Source organism: Agelaius phoeniceus, chromosome 4 (genome assembly GCF_051311805.1).
Source record: "Agelaius phoeniceus isolate bAgePho1 chromosome 4, bAgePho1.hap1, whole genome shotgun sequence".
Taxonomy (NCBI): domain Eukaryota; kingdom Metazoa; phylum Chordata; class Aves; order Passeriformes; family Icteridae; genus Agelaius; species Agelaius phoeniceus.
The window spans coordinates 20,973,728-20,994,783 of record NC_135268.1 but is presented as its reverse complement, the minus strand read 5'-3'; the positions used below and the strand labels follow the sequence as shown (position 1 = coordinate 20,994,783).

General features: G+C 41.3%; 1 protein-coding gene across 2 annotated transcripts in view; it reads left to right on the top strand.

Moving 5' to 3' along the window:
- Positions 1-1,265: 1,265 nt before the first annotated feature.
- The window catches only part of SNCA (synuclein alpha), a 63,231-nt gene continuing 43,440 nt past the window's right edge, over positions 1,266-21,056 (top strand). Inside the window, exons 1-4 of one of the 2 annotated variants that reach the window (XM_054633147.2) lie at positions 1,266-1,465; positions 2,943-3,088; positions 8,495-8,536; positions 15,909-16,054. In XM_054633147.2, the coding sequence (XP_054489122.1) occupies positions 2,968-3,088; positions 8,495-8,536; positions 15,909-16,054 (309 nt within the window). In that variant the 5' untranslated portion in view covers positions 1,266-1,465; positions 2,943-2,967. Of the gene's footprint in view, positions 1,466-1,569; positions 1,704-2,942; positions 3,089-8,494; positions 8,537-15,908; positions 16,055-21,056 lie in introns of those variants that run through there. The other variant, XM_054633148.2, reaches the window with a different exon arrangement.

Below are 21,056 nucleotides of genomic sequence, written 5' to 3'. Positions count from 1 at the left end.
ACTAAGACACATAAATTGGGCCAGTTAACATGTGCAAAGAATATGATTTTATTTACTGTCTGGAACTGTACCTGTTGTCCTGTCCCCAAAATAGGAAGAAAATAGGAATACCACAACTAGCTGTTGCACTGCTAACTACAGATGTGCTGCACAGGATGAATGAGGTGAGGTACCTTATGTAATTTAATTTCTGGCCTTTTTTTTAAGGTTTTATTGGGGGCAGAATTATGAGAAAATGATTTGTATTACCAGTTGGAACATTCTTACACAAAGAAATAAAATCTGTTGCCTAATGCTTGGTTGATTAAAAATACTAGTAGAATGAAGCAAAAGAAAGTTTACCAAACAATACAGAAATATTACTTACAGAGAAACCTGACAAGAATAAAACCCTGCACTACATGTTCAGCATGAAAACAAAACCAGGGATGCATCAGCTATCTGCAAGGGATGATGGATGCAAGATGCTCCTTGCAGCTCATAACCTTGTATCTCATCTATGCCATGTTCTGTTTCTCCTTTTGGAGTGCAATAAAACCCAAGCTGTTTCTGTAAGTCTTGCAGGATTTGAATTGATGTACTGAAGCTGAAGGTCCATCTGTTCTAGTGCCTTGTCTCCTACTGGTCTTGGCTTTTCATGCCTAAATTCTGTGACCAAAATAGAGAAGTTTGGTAGGTTTCCCTTTCTGGGGAGAAAGTGACTTCTCTGCCTGAGTTTAAGATTCGGGTGGCAGCGGCCATGGATTGTGTGGTGGAGGATGCCAGCCGCGGTGTAAGGGTTGGGCAAGTCTGCTCTTCATTTGGGATGAAAATTCTCGTGTGTGTGCAATAAAGACTCGAATTACACTTACAAGAGCACCACCTCCCGTGTTTAAAATGAGCTGGGATCATGAATCTTGTGAGAACGGTGACATTGAGCTGCAGTCATTCAGGGCTGAAGATTGGGAAGTAGATGAAAAAGAATTAGAAGCTGGGGGAGATTCTCTAAGGCTTTGGTGAAGTGACTCAGGGCTGTGTCACATCAACAGCCTCCTAACACTTCTAAGACGAGGCGCTCCATCCTTTGGAGGGAGTGGTGACTGTGCGGAGTCCCAGCGGGACCAAGTCGCCTAGCACGCCTTCTACCCTCGCTTCTCCCTTGGTCTGCGCCCAGCAAACAGGTGCTCCGAGTTAATCACGCCTCCCACCTCACCGCCACGGAGGACGTGATAGGGTGGGCATAGCAGGGGGCTGCACACTCAACCGGGAGCCGGAGCGGCCGCTCCTCCCTCCCGCGGCGCATCCTCCCGCCCCCCGCCTGCGGGGCTGCCGCCGGGGTGGTGCCAGCAGAGCCGGCCGGCTCCGCGCCTCGGGATGTGCTGAGCAGGGGCCGCTCCGCGCCTCGGCCGCCGCCCGCAGCCCGCCCGCAGCCCGCCCGCCCCGCCCGCTCGGAACGGGTCGCTCGCCGGTGGCGGAGGAGCCGGCGGTGAGTGCGGGCAGGGCGGGGCCGCTCGGGGAGGGCTGTGTGTGTATATGTGTGTCTGCACGGAATTACAGGTGTGTATCACTGATACCGAAGCCAGCTGGATAGAGGTATCCTGTTGAACGTTCCCGTGCGGGCAGGGGGAGGGAGGAGAAGCCGGGCGCCGTGTCCGCCGTGTGCCGACGGCGTGTCCGCGGGAGCCCGGCGGTGCCCATATGGTCGCGCCGCTCTGCTTTCCTCGGTAGGTGCCTCGCCGTGCGCATGTATTCATATGTTTGTGTATGTATAGCTACATATGCGCCTGCATATCCATGGGCGCGACGCCCTGCTCGCTCCGCGCTCCCTCTGCAGGTGTTATTGGGGTGTGTTATTCGATCCAGGTACCCCCGCACCTGGTCGCGGCGCTGCCCCGGGGACGGCCCCTGGGAGCCCGCGGTGGAGGAGCCCGAGGGTGCCGCGGGCCGGTGCCGCCTCGCCCGGCGCTGTGTGTGTGTGTGTGTGTGTGAGGCTCGCAGCCCTCCGCCATCCCCCGGGCGGCAGGTACCGTGGGCAGCAGGCTGGCTGGAGCGCGAACGCTGCCTTCCTTCGCACGCTCGTCACGAGTTAGCGAAGAGCTGCGACAGCCCAGATGCCTTCCTAGACATCCATTCCTCCTACTCAGCCTCTGGCAAAGGAGAGAAGATAACAGGCAGCACTTCTGTCTGTGTGGGTGGAGGAAGAGAAAGGACTACTGATAATGGATTTGTTGAAGGAATGTTGATTCTGGGTTTTAATTACTATTTCAGTGGTTTCAGTGTAGCCCTGGGTTGTATTGCTGCCTGAGGACTCTCCTAGTAGCTTTAGTGCAGTGCTTTTTAAATCCTGTGTTCTTGCTTTTGCTGTTCAGTAAAATATTTTCTCAGTTGTGGTGCATGCAAGGAACCCATTCAGGAAAACCCGGTTTCCAAAATAATGATGTGGACTGTGTGTAAAATGCTGGACTAATGGAAATGCAGCATTTTTTATTTCCTCCAGTCCTGAGTTTTAATGGCATTTTTTTTCAAGTGAACATGTGTCATTTATGAGAGGTTTTGGTTTTCAGTTTGGTCTGTTTGTTTGTTTGTTTTTTTAAATCGCTGCTGTTTATTTAAGTTGGCTTTTTTCTCTGAGAGGTGGAGTATCATCAAATCACAGGACTAAATCTTGCATTCAGCATATGAACAGAACTGTCCTTTGGGAGAAATGATGCCCTGATAGGCAAGGAAGGCACTTCTATCAGTGGAACCATCTTTCAATCAGAACTGCATTCTTGGTAACCTCTCCAAAGGATTCTGTGGAAATAGGATATCTGTTTCATATAGCTATACTACTTGGGAGTATAAATAATATAATTTTAAAGTAATTGTGATCCCATTCAGTTAGACTATTTTTCCCCTTTCTGGGATAAAAAACTGAGAAAACCTTACTAAAAGTGTGTACTGTTTGGTTTTTTTTTCTCTAGAGCTGTGTGAAGAAAGACTTCAGCCATGGATGTGTTCATGAAAGGGCTTTCCAAGGCCAAGGAGGGAGTCGTAGCAGCAGCAGAAAAGACCAAGCAGGGTGTGGCAGAGGCAGCAGGAAAGACGAAAGAGGGAGTCCTCTATGTGGGTAGGTGGGCAGCAGAGAGCACTCTGCTGATTGGTGCACCCCAACATTCACAGCTGGATCCTCATCAGGCCCATTCTTCTGCAGAAAAAAATATGTAATTGCTCATAGGAGACCATTGCAAAAGAAACAAGAGGAAATTTGTGCCTTCCTGAGGTCTGGTTCTTCTAAGCCAAGTGCCTTACAGCACAGGTCATTGGGTGGCACTCCGTGCAAGAAGTTTGCCAGATCAAGGCTGAAGGGGTGGTTGGTACAGCAAAAATAAATGTGAAAAAAATGTAAACGCTGGAGGTGAAGGTAGTTTCACAATGTTCTGCAGAGCATCTGGGACTTGAACAGGATTTCAGGAGAAGACACTTGAGAGATTAGCTCAGAAGTTGAGTAGGAGACATGCAGACTGCTTGGTATGTTGATGGTAACATTTTATATGGCCAAGTGTCATCTGAAATTAATTTCACGTTCTGTAATTACTATTGCAAATTCATGGCAAATATTTGCCACCACTTTTCAAGGAAGAGCCTCTACAGTTAATGAGGTAGGGCAGGTAGACCCCAAGGTAGCCAAGCAGTTGTTAGTGTCTTATTCTAGGTCAAACAAGTCTTGCACAGAGCCTGGGATAAAATTATTTTCAAATCCCTGAGTGGTACTTTCATGCAGGATAGTCATCTTCATTTAGCAAGTGTTGGGCTTTAGAAGCGTGTCTTGCAAATGCTGTCATGAAAAATTCACAGCAAAACAATCTGCCAAGACTATGAGTAAGTGGTTATTTATAAAAAAATTATTATGGATCTGTTTCTCTTATTCATCAAATAAAGCTGGTCTATAAAAGAATGGAAGGGGAAAAGATATCCTTTTCTGTAGGTATTTTCTGTTCTGTTGATTTTGTAGCAGGTCAGTTCTGTAATGGGCACTGTGTGTACTGAGGGGGATGTGCTCACATAACAGAGAGAAGTTAAACAGAGCTGAAAACCAGAGGCTTTTCTTTTCAATGGGAGTGCTGAGGTCTCTGGTATTCCAGTGCCTTTTTTGGATTCCCTCTTGCAGCCTAGTGCCAGTCTGTAAGAAATTATTTCTGCTCCAGATAGTGTGGACTACTCATTTGGAATATACTTCCCTCCCTTTTAAGCCATAGCAAAGCTCAGTGCTCTTGCCAACAGGGATGGCAGTCATTTTGAACACTAATTGTAGGCTGAATCTATTTTAAAATGAGCATCTGCTCATTTTCAAAACAGCAAAATAGATGTTCTTCCACTGTATATTGTGCTAGATGTTGGAATTATTTTCCAGAGGTAGGACTTTCTTTTATTCTGTTTTCTTGTAGCCCTGGCCATGCTTCTGGGGTCATTGAGTTCTTTGTATTAGAAACCTGCATTGTGTGCTAAATTAATCTTTGTTTCTGACCTGCTCTCCAGACCATAATAACATTTGAACCTAGTTCTGTTCCCAAAGGCAACAGATTTCCTGTTGTCTTCAGAGATGCTTTTGCTGAGGTTGAGCTTTGGAGGGCAGGCTTGCTATTTTTTGCAAGAATTTTAAGAAATGACTGGGGACTGCAGAGCCCTGAGCCGTGGTAGGGACCTGTGCATGTGACTGTAGTAATGGTGGAGGATCCTTCTCCCACCAGCTGCCTCCTTTTCAGGAGGCAAGGGTTATGTGCACAGTTTGTGCAGGCAAAAGAGCCTTTGGTTGGAAGCTGTCTCCAGAAGCTCTGGCAGCTCGTGCCCAGCTGTGTGCTTGCCCATACAGGCAGGATGTTTCAACAAGTTCAAATAGGGAAAGGAGGAGCTGGGTGTTTCTCTCTCTACTTCCCAAGCAGAGGTGGTTCTTCCCTTTCTAGCAGAGGCCAGTGTCATCATCTTTTGTTCTGCAGGCTGATGATGACTGCAGTGCCAAAGGTGGTGAAGCCCCTTTATGAGCAGAGGAGAGGAGCAGCACAATTCATTAGAGCTCATGGAGACTTCTCACTCCCTTTTTCTATAGTTGGGTTTTCAGATTCGAGATTCACAGCCAGATTATACTGTGAAAGCTGCCTGACATCTTGCAAAAAAGAACCTAACAACACTGGGCTGAGTGGGACCTGTTAATCATTTTCAGTTTCATAACACTCAGCCTCCAATTGCTGGTAGAGAATTAAGAAGATGCAGAGTCTTTGGTCCAGATCCCCTAGGTGATGTGGCTTCCCACTGAAATCAGTACAATTCAAGTAAATATGGAAAACATATGGACCTTCCTGTCCAAGCTGCTCTTAACTGTTGTGTGGAAGACTATAACCTAATTCTACCTGCTAAGAGTTCTATTAGCAACAGCTGCTGTTTGGGATGAAATATGGTTATTGTAATTCTTTTGTCCTTGTTTTGGTTTTAGCATTTTTTGACACAAAGAAAATTTCTCTTAGCAAAAGGAGAAACTTGGAGCAGTGTATTGGAGGATTAATTGAGGTTAGTTGTTTTTTTTCCCCTGTCCATGCTGAAGTAGAGACTTCCCTCAGTCCACTGTCTGGCCTCCTTCTAAGTATCCAAGATCCTTTCTATACAGTCTACAATATTTTTTTAGGCTTTCAAGTATTGGGGGTTTCTTCCCCTTAAATTTCTCTGCTAATGGGCTTCACCATTGGCTGACTGAAATTGGTGGTTCTCTCTTAACTCATTGAAGCACTGCATAAGGACCTTTCTCAGTGACAAAAAAATGTCCTGGTCATTGTTTAGAAACAAGGACTAAGGCTCAGCAATCCTGTGTGTGCTGTAGATATAAAACTGCATCTTTCTGTAGCTTTCAAGAGCTTTTAGTGTGAAGCAGAGAGGAAGTGAGTGGCAGTACTTAATCCCCACTTGCTTGGAAACCAGGAACTGAGTAAGAAGGATGTGGTCACACACTCCTGGTAATGCAGTGTTCATGAAGTCTGCTGAGCTTCTGTGTGCTTCCAGGGAGCTGGAGTTCCTACTCAGTTGACTCTTGAGTGCATGTTGCATGTTCAAGAATGGAAGTTTCCAGTCTGGTTGTTTTTGTTGTGTCATAAGCTTTCAGAACAAGCTGTCAGTTTATTAGCAGCAGTGTGGCTGACTGTTGTTTACTACTCCCTGTGCTGGCACATGGCCTTAGAGTAGAGCAGAGCAGTCATGACCTATTTGGCAAAGCCATCCAAATTCCTCCACTCTCTTTTCATAATGGTTCTTATTTTCCTTTGGTGGTAGAAAAGCCAGCAGAGTAATTGAGGAACTCAGTGTTGGTCTGGTACAATAATGGCTTCAGGACTTGGAAGCAAGTGTTTTCCTTAAACATATATTGCCCCTTCCTCTAATTTGGGTTTATATCTCCCAGTCTGTAACCAGCTCTGACTAAGCCAAGTCAGTAGTCTGTTGGTCTCTCAAATAGTCCAGAAATTAGTGTATTTGCAAACTGCTGATAAATTCCTTCATTCTGGCACAGTGACAGCCATGATAATAAATCATGAAGAGACCCTATGGTATTTTTTATAATTGGAACAAGCCCAAAATTGCGTTTGGTTTTCTCCCTCCCCTCACACAGATGTCTACTACAGCTAGGAAAAATAGCATTACCATGTACTACTATTGCTTCTTGATCTAGGTTAGAGTCCTGTTCCTTGGTCTTTGTTATCCCTACTCTGATTCCTCTGTTCCTTGTTATGCAGGGTGCAGTGAGCAAGACTTGTTGGTATTTTGGGAATGCCAGGATGAAAGGCAGATAGTTTATCCTGGAAACAGTGTGGACAACCAGCTTTCCTTCATGGCTAGCCAGAAGTCATCCTACTGAGCTCAAGTGTTGTTATTTATAGGCCTGTTCTGGCAGATCCTAATAAGCATCCTCTAGATGCTGTTGTAGCTGCCATGGCAGGAACAGGTTCTTGCATGCAAGTGTGCAGCAGTGGGGCAAGTGCTCTTGAGCTCTAACATATGCTGTAGGCTCTGGAACACCAACCAGCTGGTTGGTTGCCAATTAATGGATCTGACTATACATACCCCTGTTCCATATGGGTCTGTGAGCTGAGCTTTTTTAAAGAAAAATCTGTCTTGCACTAAAGAGACCAGCATTTCTGTGTGAGTTGTGGTTATAGCAGTGTTGTCTGGGCAAGTGAGAAGTAAGAATCTACTTGGAATAGGTGCCTCTGGAGAAGTGTGCGTTGCACAGGTCCCCAGGGAATTCTGTCACACCATCCATCCCTTTCTGGCCTTAGGGAACTGGCTACTTGCTAATTCACAGGTTGCCATGTCATTAATGGCTTGGCTTGCAAACAGTCTGTTCAAAAACATGAACAAGCTGTTGGCCAGGTCTAACAATGCCTTTAAAAGCATGTGCTTAATATTAAGTATTCCAATAGACACACTGTAAGCCTGCAGTGGTGTTTTGTTGCTAGAAGTCAGTAGAACCGTCATCTGCTTGAATTCCAGGATGTGCTTTGCTGCTTCAGGTCTCATGGCGGTACAAAATTGAGAACCAAATTCCTTAAACAGGATGTTAGGCACAAACACTTTGTATACAATGAAACTCTTGAACTCTTGTTCAATGGTAAATATTTTTCAGTGAGAGAAAGCCAATTTTTTTTAATGATAAATTTGGAATAAAGACGGAAAAAGGCTTCCCAGCTGTTTAACATCATCATTAGCTAAAGGGACATTTCATTTTACTTGCTGCAGTTTTTTTTTCCCTTGTCTTTATCATGGATTATTATTCTACTCTTGCCCATGGGTAAGAGAGCCTTTTCAATCTTGTAATCAATCTAATAGTGCCAGAACTACATGGCTAAACTTGCATAAATTTGCACTAGTAGCAAGTGACACATATTGATGAATGAGCTTATATTGTGTTTCTGTGTTTAATTGTATTACTGCAAAGAATTTTGGACAAAAAGTTGCTTTTTTCCCTAATATTTTTCTGCTCATGCATTTTCTTCTGTTATAAGTATAAAGTCAGAAGTATAAATTATAATGTCTCAAATACTAAATGACAGCAAAAAAATTGCATTACAAATAAGGTCATTTCTGTGTTGGTAAGAAAAATAAAATGTCATCCTATCTCTGGCAGACTAGGTAAGATGATTAACTAGGAGCCATAAACTCTGTTAATTGCACATTGTTAAGCATTATAGTCCACAGATGGATACTAATCCCTGAAATGTAGCCAAATTATGGAACCTGACAAGGGCAAGTAGAGGGCTGGTAGGGAAAAAGACATCCAGTTATGTTTTAGCAGCAGTATGTGCTAATTAGTTGAAAGAACAGTTGTTCTTTACTGATGGCTTTGCCTCTTCACTTAGACTGAATTTCTTAATACTTTGGAAGATATTGTGTGCAATGGTATGCAGCCTGCATGTTAATCCCTCTTTATCATCTATCTAGTCTTTACCAGTACTTAAGAATATACATTTTCAACCAAGTATTTTTCTTTGTTTAGGCTCCAGGACCAAGGAAGGAGTTGTTCATGGTGTTACAACAGGTAAGATAATTACCTCTTGATTTCAGCTTCTTTGCCTTGTGAGATTAACCAGCCATTTAGCTGTTAAAAATGGAGGGTTTTTGAGAGCACTATAATTTATGAAAGATGGAAAAGCATAGGAAAATTAAGAGATCTGGTTGGGTGGAAACACTGAATGAAATGGCTTATAGGAAAGAAACAAATTTTAGAGTTTTGATTTGAATTTGTCACAGTTATGAGTGTTTTGATTTTTTTTTTTTTAAACTCACTAATCTCTCAGTAGCAAGAGCACTTTCAAACTTGGAATTTAATGCCAGGCATGTATCTTCACAATAGCATTTCTATGCCAAGAAAGAGTAAATTTGCATTTTAAATTGATTTGCAGGGATCATTTTAGGTATGAACTGAAACCAGTAACCAATAATTTCTTTTAAGGGCAAAATGAATGGACATCTTTGATATCTACAGAGTGCAGAAAAGCCTTAGTTGACCATAGGGCACTGAATAAAATGTATAATTTTGTGCTGTAGAATGTGGGAGTTCTGAAGATGTGAAGAGAATGCATGGTCAATAAATTTGTTTTTCCCCTAAAAAATTCAGAAACAAATAAGATAGTAGAAAAGTATTTCTTTTTCCTCAGTGTACAGCCAGTCTCTCATTCAGCTCACGTGTCAGTGTATCATTGTGCTCACAAGGCAAAGGATAAACAGTGGTAAGTAAACAAATGTCAGTACTTAGTACACAACCCACATAAATAGTTGAAAAAGTATTTCTAGTAACAAAACAGAACAGAATATTGAAGATAGTCCTTCAGAGCTTAGGCTGAGCATGTGTGCTGTTGTTAGGAGATTTGAAATCTCAGCTCATTAGACCTCAATTAAGAGAAAATATTCAGAGGGACCATTGCTATGACCAGTAGAGGATTGCAGTAGAATGAGATTTGGGACACCTACATCCAATATCATCACAGATGTGGGAGCAGCAGCTACACAGCACTAGGAAGCAAGTTAATAGAGGGGATGTTCACCAAGCTGCGATGTGGTAGAATCTAAGTCAAGGGCATTTGCACATGTATGAAACATGCTGAAACACTGGGATTCTAGTGGGCTACCTCAGTGGGGGACTTCTCTTTCTCATCCTGAAAGAAACTGCTGATCTCAAATGCTGTGCCTCTCTTTATGTGATGGCAATATATTTAATTAGGCAGGAAATTTTCAGTGGGTGAATAGAATTTTTAATAGGTTTTAAAATACCTTAAATTTTCTTCTGGAAGGTACAAAACAGACTGTGCAGCCAAACATAAGGGGACCACACCTGTTATGTGCTGTGCCTGTGAATAGAAAACTTGGAGAAGTTACTGTTGATTTTAGGTAAAACAGTAGCTGCTCCTCACACACTTTAGGAAACAGGTGACACAAAGTGGAACACCCAAAACTTGGGAATAATGGGTTCTGTGCTTTCCATCTTCTGTCCTTTCAAGCTGTTTGAGATGTTTGGCTGTTGCATGAAAATGGAAAATGAACAGGGAGTGAACAGGCTGAGCTATGGCAGTGAGAAGAGAAGACTTCAGGCAAAATCTAGAGGCCACAGCTTCCAAAATGAAACAGTATGGACTTGCCAGTGTAAGAACAGAGGAAGTGCTTGGAAACATTTTAAGAGCAAAAAAATAATAACAAGCCTATTAATAGTTCTTCTGGCAAGAAGAGAAGGTAGATAAAAACAGACTTGGGTTCACTGTAGTGGTTCTGTGAGGTGTAACATTAAGACAGAGATGTTAGAGAGGTTGATGTAGAAATCAAATCCATTTAAATCAATGCTGTTAAAGTTGATGTGGCAAAAATGCCTTTTAAGTTGTTTGTAAAGACCTACTTGTCTCTTTTCATATGACTGGGAGTTCACAAGCTGTGCTGGTCTTATGATATTAACTCCCTAGAGCATCATGTGAAACCTGAGGTGAAATAAACACTTTGTTATGTAAATAAAAATGATTTGAGAGGTTGGAGACAGGTACAAACTAGAATCACAGATCAAAATGAGTGTTCACAGTTTTGCAGTTTCTTTGCTTAATGCCCGAGTTCCAAACTCTTGATAGCTTTTCTGTCTTTGAATAAATTGTGATTTTGGCCCCTATGCTGGTGAAATGACTGTGACATGACACACCTTGAAGAGCTAAAAAACCTGATTGCATTCTTCTGTCAGTTTATTTCCAAACCCAGAATTACTAGTCTGAGGTGTTTCTTGCTCTAAATGGGACCTGATTGTACCAGATTTATTGACATCAAAATACTGTGAAATGAGGATTCCAGGCTGTGAGTCACTGGAATGTGATAAGTGTGTTATTTGTCAGGTCATCCTTTCTCTGAATTTCTGATAAAAGCAGCTTTGCTTATTGGTTTTATGGGGTGTGTGCCCTGTGTTTAGACTTGACTTCCTAATTGAAAGGTCTCCTGGCCTTTGATTGTAAATGCATAATTCACCCATCTTACCTATCTCCCAGAAATGAACAGTATCAAAAATGAAATATTTACGGTCCATCTCCAGATATTCTAAATAAAGCACTATCTGTAAATAAGCCAGGGCAAAAAAGCTCTTAGTCCTTCAATCATGTGAGTGAAGACACAATATTGAAAGTAGTAAACCATAGTCAGGTGTTTGGCTTAATTCTTTATTTATTCAGGATCATTCTTGTTCTTCTTAACATTCTTAATCATTGGTATTCCTGCTCTTTAACTCCATCGGGTATCTTACAGAAAATTGCATAAATTAAAGAACCACCATATTTATGGCATCTTTGTAAATGAGTTCTTCAAGTACTTAAGACAAATTTACTGTTTGAAATACCTACTATAATTTACTTATACTTACTCAAAAGTATATTTGGTACAATAAACTTACTTACAAGGGTAAGTTCATCAATTCAGAGAAATTCTGTGTTTTGAATCTACTTTTATTGTTCGAGGTTGAAAGTAACTAGTTATTATTTTGAATTGCTCCGGAGCTTTTACATTGATACTGTATGCTACCATGTTGTCTGTAATGAGAAGTGCAAAGACAACTTCAATGCTAATACTTTTTGCACAGTGCTATAGTCACTGTTAAAAATTAAACTCACCCTTGGTGTGGTCATTGTACACTCTCCCAGGGTCATTTAATGGAATGGACAGTCTCTGCATAGATAAAAGAAGTAATCAGGCCATAGCACAGCAAAGCTCTGCAGAAGCTGATTTCCTCTGGGTCTCAACACTGTGGTGCAAAGCTAATATCAATTTTACAAAGACTTAATGGCTTAAGATCATTAAGCAACCTGGTATTCAGATAAATTTACTAAGTTGGAATCAACCCCCTGCATTCTGAACTGATTTGTTTGTGCACACTTAGTGCTTTCCCCATTACTACTTAGTGTAAGCAATAAAATAAATGAAACTGGACACTTACTTTGGTTTTTCTTCTCCTGTTGTGGGGTTTTCAGAGCTCTAGGGTCACCAGGCTGGATCTCATTATCAGAGTCACTCTGATAATGATGTTGATGTTTAGTTATTCCTTAGGGACAGGAAAGATTTTCTCCTTACTATGATTGCTTTTGCCAAACTGTGCTATTTAGATAGTTTGCTCAAATTATCTTCATGGCTCTGATTTTGGAAGCAGTGTATGAGAGATCTTCCATGGTAACTCCTGTGTCAGCTTTCTTATGCTGTGTCTGTGTGCTGCTTTTGGCTGGGATGGAGGTCATTTTCCTCACAGTACCTGGTATGGGGCTGGTTGGGATTTGTGCTGGAACCAGTGTTGCTAACATAGGGATGTTGTAGTTATTGCTGGGCAGGGCTAACACATCACAGCATTTCCTGCTTCTCACCTCACCCCACCAGTGAGAAAGCTGGGGGTTCACAAGGAACTGGGGGAAGACACAGCCAGGACAGCTGACTCCAGTTGACCAGAAGGATATTCCACACCATGTGGCATCATACTGAGCAGTAAAACTGTGGGGAAGGTTGGTGGGGGTCATCTGCTTGGGGGCTGGCTGGGTATCAGTGGGTAGGTGGTGAGCAATTGTTTGAATTTGCATCACCTGTAGGATTTATACCTTTTTTTCTTTGTTTTCCTTTTTATTATAATTTTTTATTACTATTATTATTTTATTTCAATTGAACCATAGTTACCCCTTGAGTTTTCTTACTTTTACCCTTCCAATTCTTTTCTTCCCCATCCTGCTGGAGGAAGAAGGGACTGAGCAGCTGTGTGGTGCTTAGTTGCCAGCTGGGGTTAAACCATGGCTGTCTGAAATAGAAGCAGTCTTAAGTACACTGCTTTTGTTACTGCTTTTATCAGTATCTTACTGTTGTGCCAGTAACAGTGTTAGTGGCCTGATTCTTTCCTTTTTCATTTGAGTTTGTGTGTTCTCTGCCTTTCCTAGGATAATGTGTTGCTGGGCGGAGGAAATGTACTTGAGACTGTGCCTTCCCAAAATCCTGTAGCAGGGGGAGCAGCAGCCACTGGTGGCTGGTTGGTGGTTGTACCTGCCATGACAACATAGTGTAAGAAATGTGGGAGTAATAATGGGATTGAGAATCAGGTGGTTGATACTGCAGCATCCACAGGGCACTCTGTTCCACTCTGTCTCTTCATATTTTGAGGTGAAGGTGCTTCAAGAGCTTGAGATAATGAAACTAATTGTGCCTGTGATGATCAGCACAGTACAACCATGCTTTACCATTTTATCAGAAAGGATGAGTCTGGTCAAGGCCAACTGAGCCCTTGTCAGCATCAAGCCTACTGAGTTTGTACTTTACATGTTCTGCCATTCAGCGTTTTTGGGAAAGGGAAGTTTTCAAAATAATGTGTGGCACTTGCATACAAAAGAATTTAACTGAATGAAAGGATCCTGAATTATAAACTCAAACCCAATGGTTTGGGTTGGAAAAGACCCTAAAGATGATCTGATTCTAACCTCCTTACATGGGCAGAAATGCCTTCTGCTAGACCAGGTTGCTCATGACCCCCTGGCCTTGAGCACTTCCAGGGATAGGACATCCACAGCTTCTCTGGACAACTTGTTCATTGCCTCCCCACCCTCACAGTAAAGAATTTCTTCTGTATCTAAACCTATCCTCATTTAGTTTGAAGTTATCTACTCCTGCCCTGTCCCAACATGATCACAGGATCTTCTCTTCCTCTCTACCTTTCTTGTAGGGTTTTAGGTGCTGGAAGGCCACAATTAAGATCTCACCAGCTCTGTCTTCATAGGAGGGGTGCTCCATCACTCTGATCAGCTTGGTGGTGTCCCCTGGACTCTCTCCAACAGGTCCATATCCTTCCTGTGCTGGGACCCCAGAGCTGATGCAGCCCTGCAGGTGGGGTCTCAGCAGAGCAGAGGGCCAGAATCCCCTCCCTTGACTTGCTGGTTGTGCTGCTTTGGATGCACCCCAGCATCTTTCCCAGAAAGAAATAAATAAAAAGCAGTACTGAAATGTACCCAGAACATATTTCCTCTTATTTTTGTTTTAATTTAAGTATTTATTGGAAAATTGGATTTTGAATCTACTTTTATGAGATGCTACTCTATTTTTTAGAATTATTTTTGCATCACCTGTGGGATTTATATGGAACAGCATGAATAAGTTTGTTTCGTAACATTACCTAGTTTCTTTCTGAAAGACTCCAAGCACAAGCAGGTCTCACTAGGCTTTGCAACATGTAGCATGTAATGAGGGGACACATCTGAAGATATATGTTTGCAAGAACCTACTGGAAAGCTTCTTATATAAAATTTCATGCATAAAATTCAAAGCTTTTTGTGGTCTGAAGCTGTTAATAATCAAATGGGGCGTCTTAACAGATGTCTTTTTGCACTTGCTAGCATTAAGTCAAAACTTCCCTGAGGGCAACATTTGCTTTTCAGCAAAACCCATTTTTGATTCTCTTTTTCCCCCCCTAAAAAAAGCATGGCAATAGCGTAGTGGATGTATACAAGGAAATTTCTCATGAACTTTTGGGTTATTAGCATATGTAGTGAGGGAGCTATTTGAAACAGACTTTTTCTGTTTCTAATTTCAGACAATGTGTAGTCTGTTGTTCTACTCTATAATGAAAGCTCCTGGTCATAAGAGATAATACTTAATTAGTTACTAACTTTTCCCTTTAAGTTAGCTAGAATGAGCATTAAATTATCTGCCTCAATTTTCAGTCAGCAGATATTTATAATTTGGGTCTTTAATAAAAATTTTGTATTAGTCATGTTGAGGCTTCTAGCTTTTTCCTAATTTTTGCTTTTTATTATCAATCATAGTAATGCATGCTGCCTGCCCTGTGATGTGGACAACTGATGCCCTTTATGTAAGGAGTTAAAGAAATGTAATTTATCCACAGAAAGTCTAATGTTTGCACGTGCTTCCCAAAAAAACCTCAGAAATGGTGGCCTAACTTTGAACCAGAATCCATCCTGTGCTTGTAAAGGATGCAGATAAAGTATGAATACATTTTATGGATCAGATGGAATTTAGCCTGAAGGAAAGAGTAGGATTAGTTAGAATGGCAAAGATATGATAGGTGTTTTTGAAAAACATTGCCTTGTTTAGAGGAGTACATGTGTGTTTTGCTAAAAATCTGGGTGTGTAACTTGAAGGCATGAAGTCATTCCATCCCTTTTCTTAGAGCAGTTTCACTGTAGTTCAAGCTGCTGTCAGAAAGAGCCCTTGGGGATGAATGAGCAGAAGAAAAACCCCAGTGATATTCTGAAAGGTAGAATGGCAACTGCTGATGTATATGTAGGCTAAATGAGTTGTTGTTTCCCTGGGGCTTGGAAGTTAGCTATTAATCCAGTTTCCTTTGACATTCAGGCTTTTTATAAATTAGTATATTATGTATCAGCATTGGGACAAAAATCTCTAGTGGGTCAGATAAAAGGTTCTGTTTGAAATGGTCTGGTTGAGCATTGATAGATCTGTTTTTTGATGAAATAGATCTTAGAAAATAAAAAAGGAATAATCAACATTTTTTGAGTTTAAGGCAAAAAATCATGTCTTGCATGCCTTGTATCGTGCAGTTTGGTGGACTAATTGGAATGCATTTCCAAACTAGGATATATTATATAGTGAGATGGACATAATAAGACCTAAATAATGTCTTTTCTTCCCTAAAGTGCAGTTAAACATGAATGAAAGTGTCAGATATCTTTCACATGAAAGAAATTGAGCCCCAGCTAAGGCTTATTTTTACCTCTGCTGCTCCAGCATTACCAGATGGACAGTTTAATTTCTTAAGATCCACTTGGGGTACAGAAAATGTAACTTATGGCCTTATGGCTTTTCATGATGTTGGGCTGTCAGTGATAAATTCTCTGAAAAACTTAAAGCTCCCAGAGGCATCATGTGTTTTTCCATCTTCTGCTTCTCCTCAGTGGCGGAGAAGACCAAAGAGCAGGTGTCCAATGTTGGGGGAGCTGTGGTGACGGGAGTGACGGCGGTGGCGCAAAAGACGGTGGAAGGAGCAGGGAACATCGCTGCAGCCACTGGCTTGGTGAAGAAGGACCAGTTGGCCAAACAGGTTGGTTTATTTACAGTCTTTTCCAGGTGAAGAAGTGAGCAGTGAGGGGCTCATGAACTGAGAAGGCAGATGGAGTGTTTTCTGTCTCTCAGTTGTATGAATGCAGGATTAATTGTGTTGTGCCAAACCAACAGCTAAGATGCCTGCTGTTTATAGCTTGTATTTTGAGTGAGTTGCAGGATCTGGGAACTTGAGTGGGATTAGGCATGGAACTTAACAAATCTCAAGTGTTTTAGTGAATTTGGATCATGGTTTAAAGTGTGATCTAGTGGTGATGCTGAACTCAGGAGCCTCTAGTGGAGACCAGCTGCTGTAGGATAGCTGTTTAGTTTCATAGAAATATAACTGTTTTTCCCAGTAATTTGGGATTGAAAAGCAATCTGCTAGTGCTGAAAGGTCAAACAGCAAATCTCAGGTTTAACAGCACAAGTTTTATCCTCTCTAGTTGTAGAGAGGAGGGTTTGTGTACCAATCCACTGACTGGTTAGACACATTGCATCTAAAGTCAAGATCTATTTGGAGAGTCACTGTCTTCCATTACTACAGTGACATTATCTCAAAAGTGCCTCTAAATAGCCTCAATTATGCAGATTAACTTTGCTCTGGGTCATCCTATAAAACACTGTAGGTATTTTTAATCATGCGCTGTAGTTAATATTCTTCCACTAGCACTAGGTGAAAAGTGACCCCAGCTGGCAGGAACAATGCTTTCCAAAATGTGTGGAGTGGTTTTTTTAAGTGACAGAAATAACTCAGAAGAGATAAATGCTGCCTTCTGTGCTGTTTTTTGTATGAACATTTGAGAGTTAGACAAAAATAGGATTAGGAAGAGTATTTAATATTTACACAAAAATGTGGCTGTCATGGAATTGAGTATGAAGTTCTATTGTGTATCTTATTTGCAGTTAGTGTCCAGAAGAGCTGTAAAGATAAATCCTTAAAAACTGGAGCTTTTTTATCCTTGTTGAAATGTAGTCCTCTCTGTCTGACAAATCTTATTGGTGCTTTACTATGGGGAGCAGAAAGGGCTATTACGTTGTGGTAGGCATCCATTGCACTGTGGTGGATTGTCTGGGAAACATCTCACAAGCAGTTTTATTCTCTTTCAAATCAATAATCCTGGGGGATTTTTTTTTAGCCCTCTTTTTTTCAGCTATAAGTAACATGGTGCTTTTGATGTGGTCATGGATCTTTGTAAAAGCTGTGTGGGAAGATTTGCAAAATGGAGAATCTAATGACCTGCCAGGGGATACATGGATATGGCATGGTCACAGTAGTCTCTGCTTTTCATTTCTGCTGAAGCTCCTGCATAGTTTTATGCTGAGAATATTCTTTTCTGTTCGCAACTCTTGAAATTCAGTGTAATAAGGATCATCACTGCTGTAATGCACAATTACCCCCTCTAGTATTGACCATAACTAATGCCTTTTTATCTCTCTCTATAGGGAGAGATCCCTGTAATTATCAAGTATAAAGCAAATGTCTGCTGACTTTCATTTAAATCTCTTCTCTGTATTGTAAAGCTTAAATGTAAGTCGTGATGGCTGTAACAGAATAAAATCACATCTGTGAAAAGAAAGAACATTCATAATGTACACGCATGTTATTTCTATTAATAGCAACATTATTCTGAATTGGAGTTTTGTTCTGTAGATATGTAAAATCATTCATTTGAGGCTTGATACTGATATTTTTAGACTGAGATTCTCAGTCATCTATGCAGTATGGCCATGTTGCTGACGAGTACCTGTGACTCCTCCTGGACTGCCTTGCACCTCTGTCTTTTACTGGTTCTGCAAGGGATGAGTGGCCATTTAGAAGATGTTGATACCAACACTGAGTAACATGTCGTTATTTTAAAACCTGGTGTGTTTGCATTCCTTTGCAGTTGGAGGCACATGAGATAGATTTTGCTTGGATTTTCCAGGTAAACTGACAGTTTGGTAGGGCAGGAGTGGGCACTCGGAGTAGCAGTGGGACCTTGAAGGAAGCAGGGTGAGTCTTTCTGAGATAACAGAAGGTGCCAACCAGGCATTAAAAGTATCAATGTAACTTTGTGTCCTTTATCTCTCTCTCTAAGGTTATGTGTGTTAGGGCTGCTTGCCTGTGGGAAAGCCTGTAGTCTTGTGTGGTGATTGGCTTTTTTCTTGTGCTGTGATGGAAGTTCGGTTTTGACTTTCAACTAATTAAAACCACTTTTCTTTTAAAACCTGTGGATACAATGATACTTATGCAGAGGAAATAAGTAGCAAATTCTTGGTAAAACTCTTTCTTAAGAAGTTTCTCCAAGCTGGCTTAGTGCAGCCGTAAAAGCCGGTGTGCTTTGGAGCATGAAGCACAAGCTGAAGCGGCCAAGTGAGGCCAGGCTGGAGGGCTGCTGTGACACCCCCCTGCCACCCACCTGCCCTGCAGCTGGTGTGAGCAGGCAGTGTGGAGTGACAGCTGAGACAGTGACAGACAGGGATGACTGGAGAGTGCCCATCTCAGGCTGCCTGGGGGATTTCTGCTTTGGCAGAAGCTCACTGCTGAACACAGCCAGGGTAGTGGTGGTTCGTAGGCTCAAATTAATTATAAAAGGGCTAATGTACTGCGAGCAGTATTTTACTGACTCATAAAACATTTATTGTGTGCCTGTGTGTGTTTCATTCCTGTGTTCTGTGTGTCTTGGAAGTGAGTTTTTAAGAAAGTAAAAACTACTAGTAGTTGCATTTAATGCAGAGATGAACACGCCTGTTCTATTTGCAAGTCAGCCTGAATCTAGGGATAGAAATGGGAGGGGAGGGTGTACCAGCAGCTGAGTGTCTAGTGTATAATATTTTGAAAACAAAATATGGATTACAAAGTTTGTTTTCAGATAGTTAATTAACCAATTGAAGTTCTTAACCTCACTGAATCCATGTCATTTGGTTCCCTGGCATCTCAAGAATAAACAGTTGCCAATTTCTATGCTTTCCATGCTGAGTAATTTTATTTTTACTGTTCTGGCACCATAATTCCCAGTCAAGCTGAAATGTCAAGGTTCTTTGAGTACCCTGTGGTGCTATAGTCATATGGATTTATGTGCTGTAAGTTCTGCTAAAGTAGATAGAAGAACAGGTCTTGTCCCTAAGAATTTCATGTTCTGCATGGATCATGTTTGGTATCTCTGTGTGCTAAATCCTTTTTTTTTAATAGTATCTCTTGATTTAATTTGCAATAAATAGCTCTGAAAACACAAAGTTACAGTAGCAGATAACAAGTAGGTAGGCAATATGCTTCCTGAGGAGATAATACAACTCATTGGTTTAATTATGGAGCTTTCAGTGAAAAAGCCTGTGTCGAGACTGACAATTTAGGCATTAGGTGTTTTCTTCTATAGAAAATGGGAATTAAGCAGGAGCCCTTGCTAATTGCATTTAATGTGAAAATTAAGAGTAAAAGCAATGGCAAGTTAGCTGTATCTCCCCTTCCCACCCCCTGCCTTTCCTGGCACTCCTTAGAATTCAAGCAGTGTCATAGCATAAACATTCAGTGCAGTGGAACACACAGGTTTAGAGAATTTCTTGTCTTACTTCTTTTCTTTTCTAGAACAGCTAATCTTGGAACCACCAGAATTTTCCACAGATAATATCCTTTGTTCAGAGCCAGGGTGAATGAATCCACTTTGAGGAATACCCATAATCAAATAGAAAAATTTGTAGAAGCCTTTTTGATCCTTCTTACAGGGAAGCTCCATGAGACATGGTGCATTGCTGAGACTAAAGACATGATGAAACACCTTTTAATTTTGGTGAGAGCAACTCAGTTTTGATTAAGACACCAAACATCATAGTGTACTTCAGTCATCTGTTACTTGTTCATTTGGGAAACCTTATTAGTAGAAAGAATGCCACCCCTGTCCGTGTCTCTGAGAATTTGCCTTTCAGTGGCAGAAGGAAGGATACTTTTCTGCTTTATTAAAGATCAGTTTCTTGAATATAAGCAATATCACTTCTTTCAAAGATATCTGATTTGTCTTGTTGCAAACTGAGATTCCTGTGTGTTCCCAAAGAAATTTTGATTGCCATCTGTAGTTTAAAAAACCAAAAAAAGCTGAATATAAAATCCTGAGATTTTGCACTTTACACTTTGATTTTAAAAACAGAGATCAGTTTAAAACCCTTCTGTGTAGCAGTCTTAGGCAGAATTAACTTAGGGATGATATTTGACTTCTACTTAAGTTATCTTGGATATCAGTTTCCAAAGTTTGAATACCAACATTAAACTCCCCAACACTGCTTTAGTGCTCTCCTTGTTACCTGCATACGATAAAAATGTCTAGCTTGGTAATTGAAAAGCTTCAATAGGCATTTTCTTGTTTTGTCCCTTTTTATCTTTTTGAGATCTATTTGGCATATTTTCTTTGCTACAGTGCCATAATACTGACATGCCACATGGAAAATTCCTGAACTTTTAAAAATTAATTTTAATGTAGTTTTTTGTTGTAAATAAAATTCTAGAAGTAGGTCTAATCATTGCAGAATTTGGGTGTAGGTGGAACTGTGTATTTTGATTGGCTGTATAGATCTCCTGGTTCTCTGACCACCTTAATGTTCAGTATAGTGTACAGGATGCTTGGCTTATTGAAGGAGCACCATTCCCCATCTTTCCAGTCTATAGGTTAGTCAAGTAATTTTGAAAAGCTTGGCTAAAAACACAAAGGAAAAGTTGTGGAGCAGAGATGTCCCATTTCCTTTTCCAGAAAGGGAATTAGAGAGTTTTTCACCTTTGCGTTCCATTTTTTGCTATTTGCTACATGTGTCCCAAAAGGCAAACAGACCCCAATGAACAGCAGGATGGTAAGTGCAAGTTGCATGAGACTGAAACTGTTCTTCTTTAATTGGAGCAAGCACATCTCCCAGAGTGTTTAGTATGAGCAAAGCATCAAGCCTTGATTTAAGTGAGGAAACTTCAGTATGATTTTGATGTGCCAGAGGCAGAAATAGCCTCCACCCAATCAACTTCTGGAGTTAAATATTTTCTG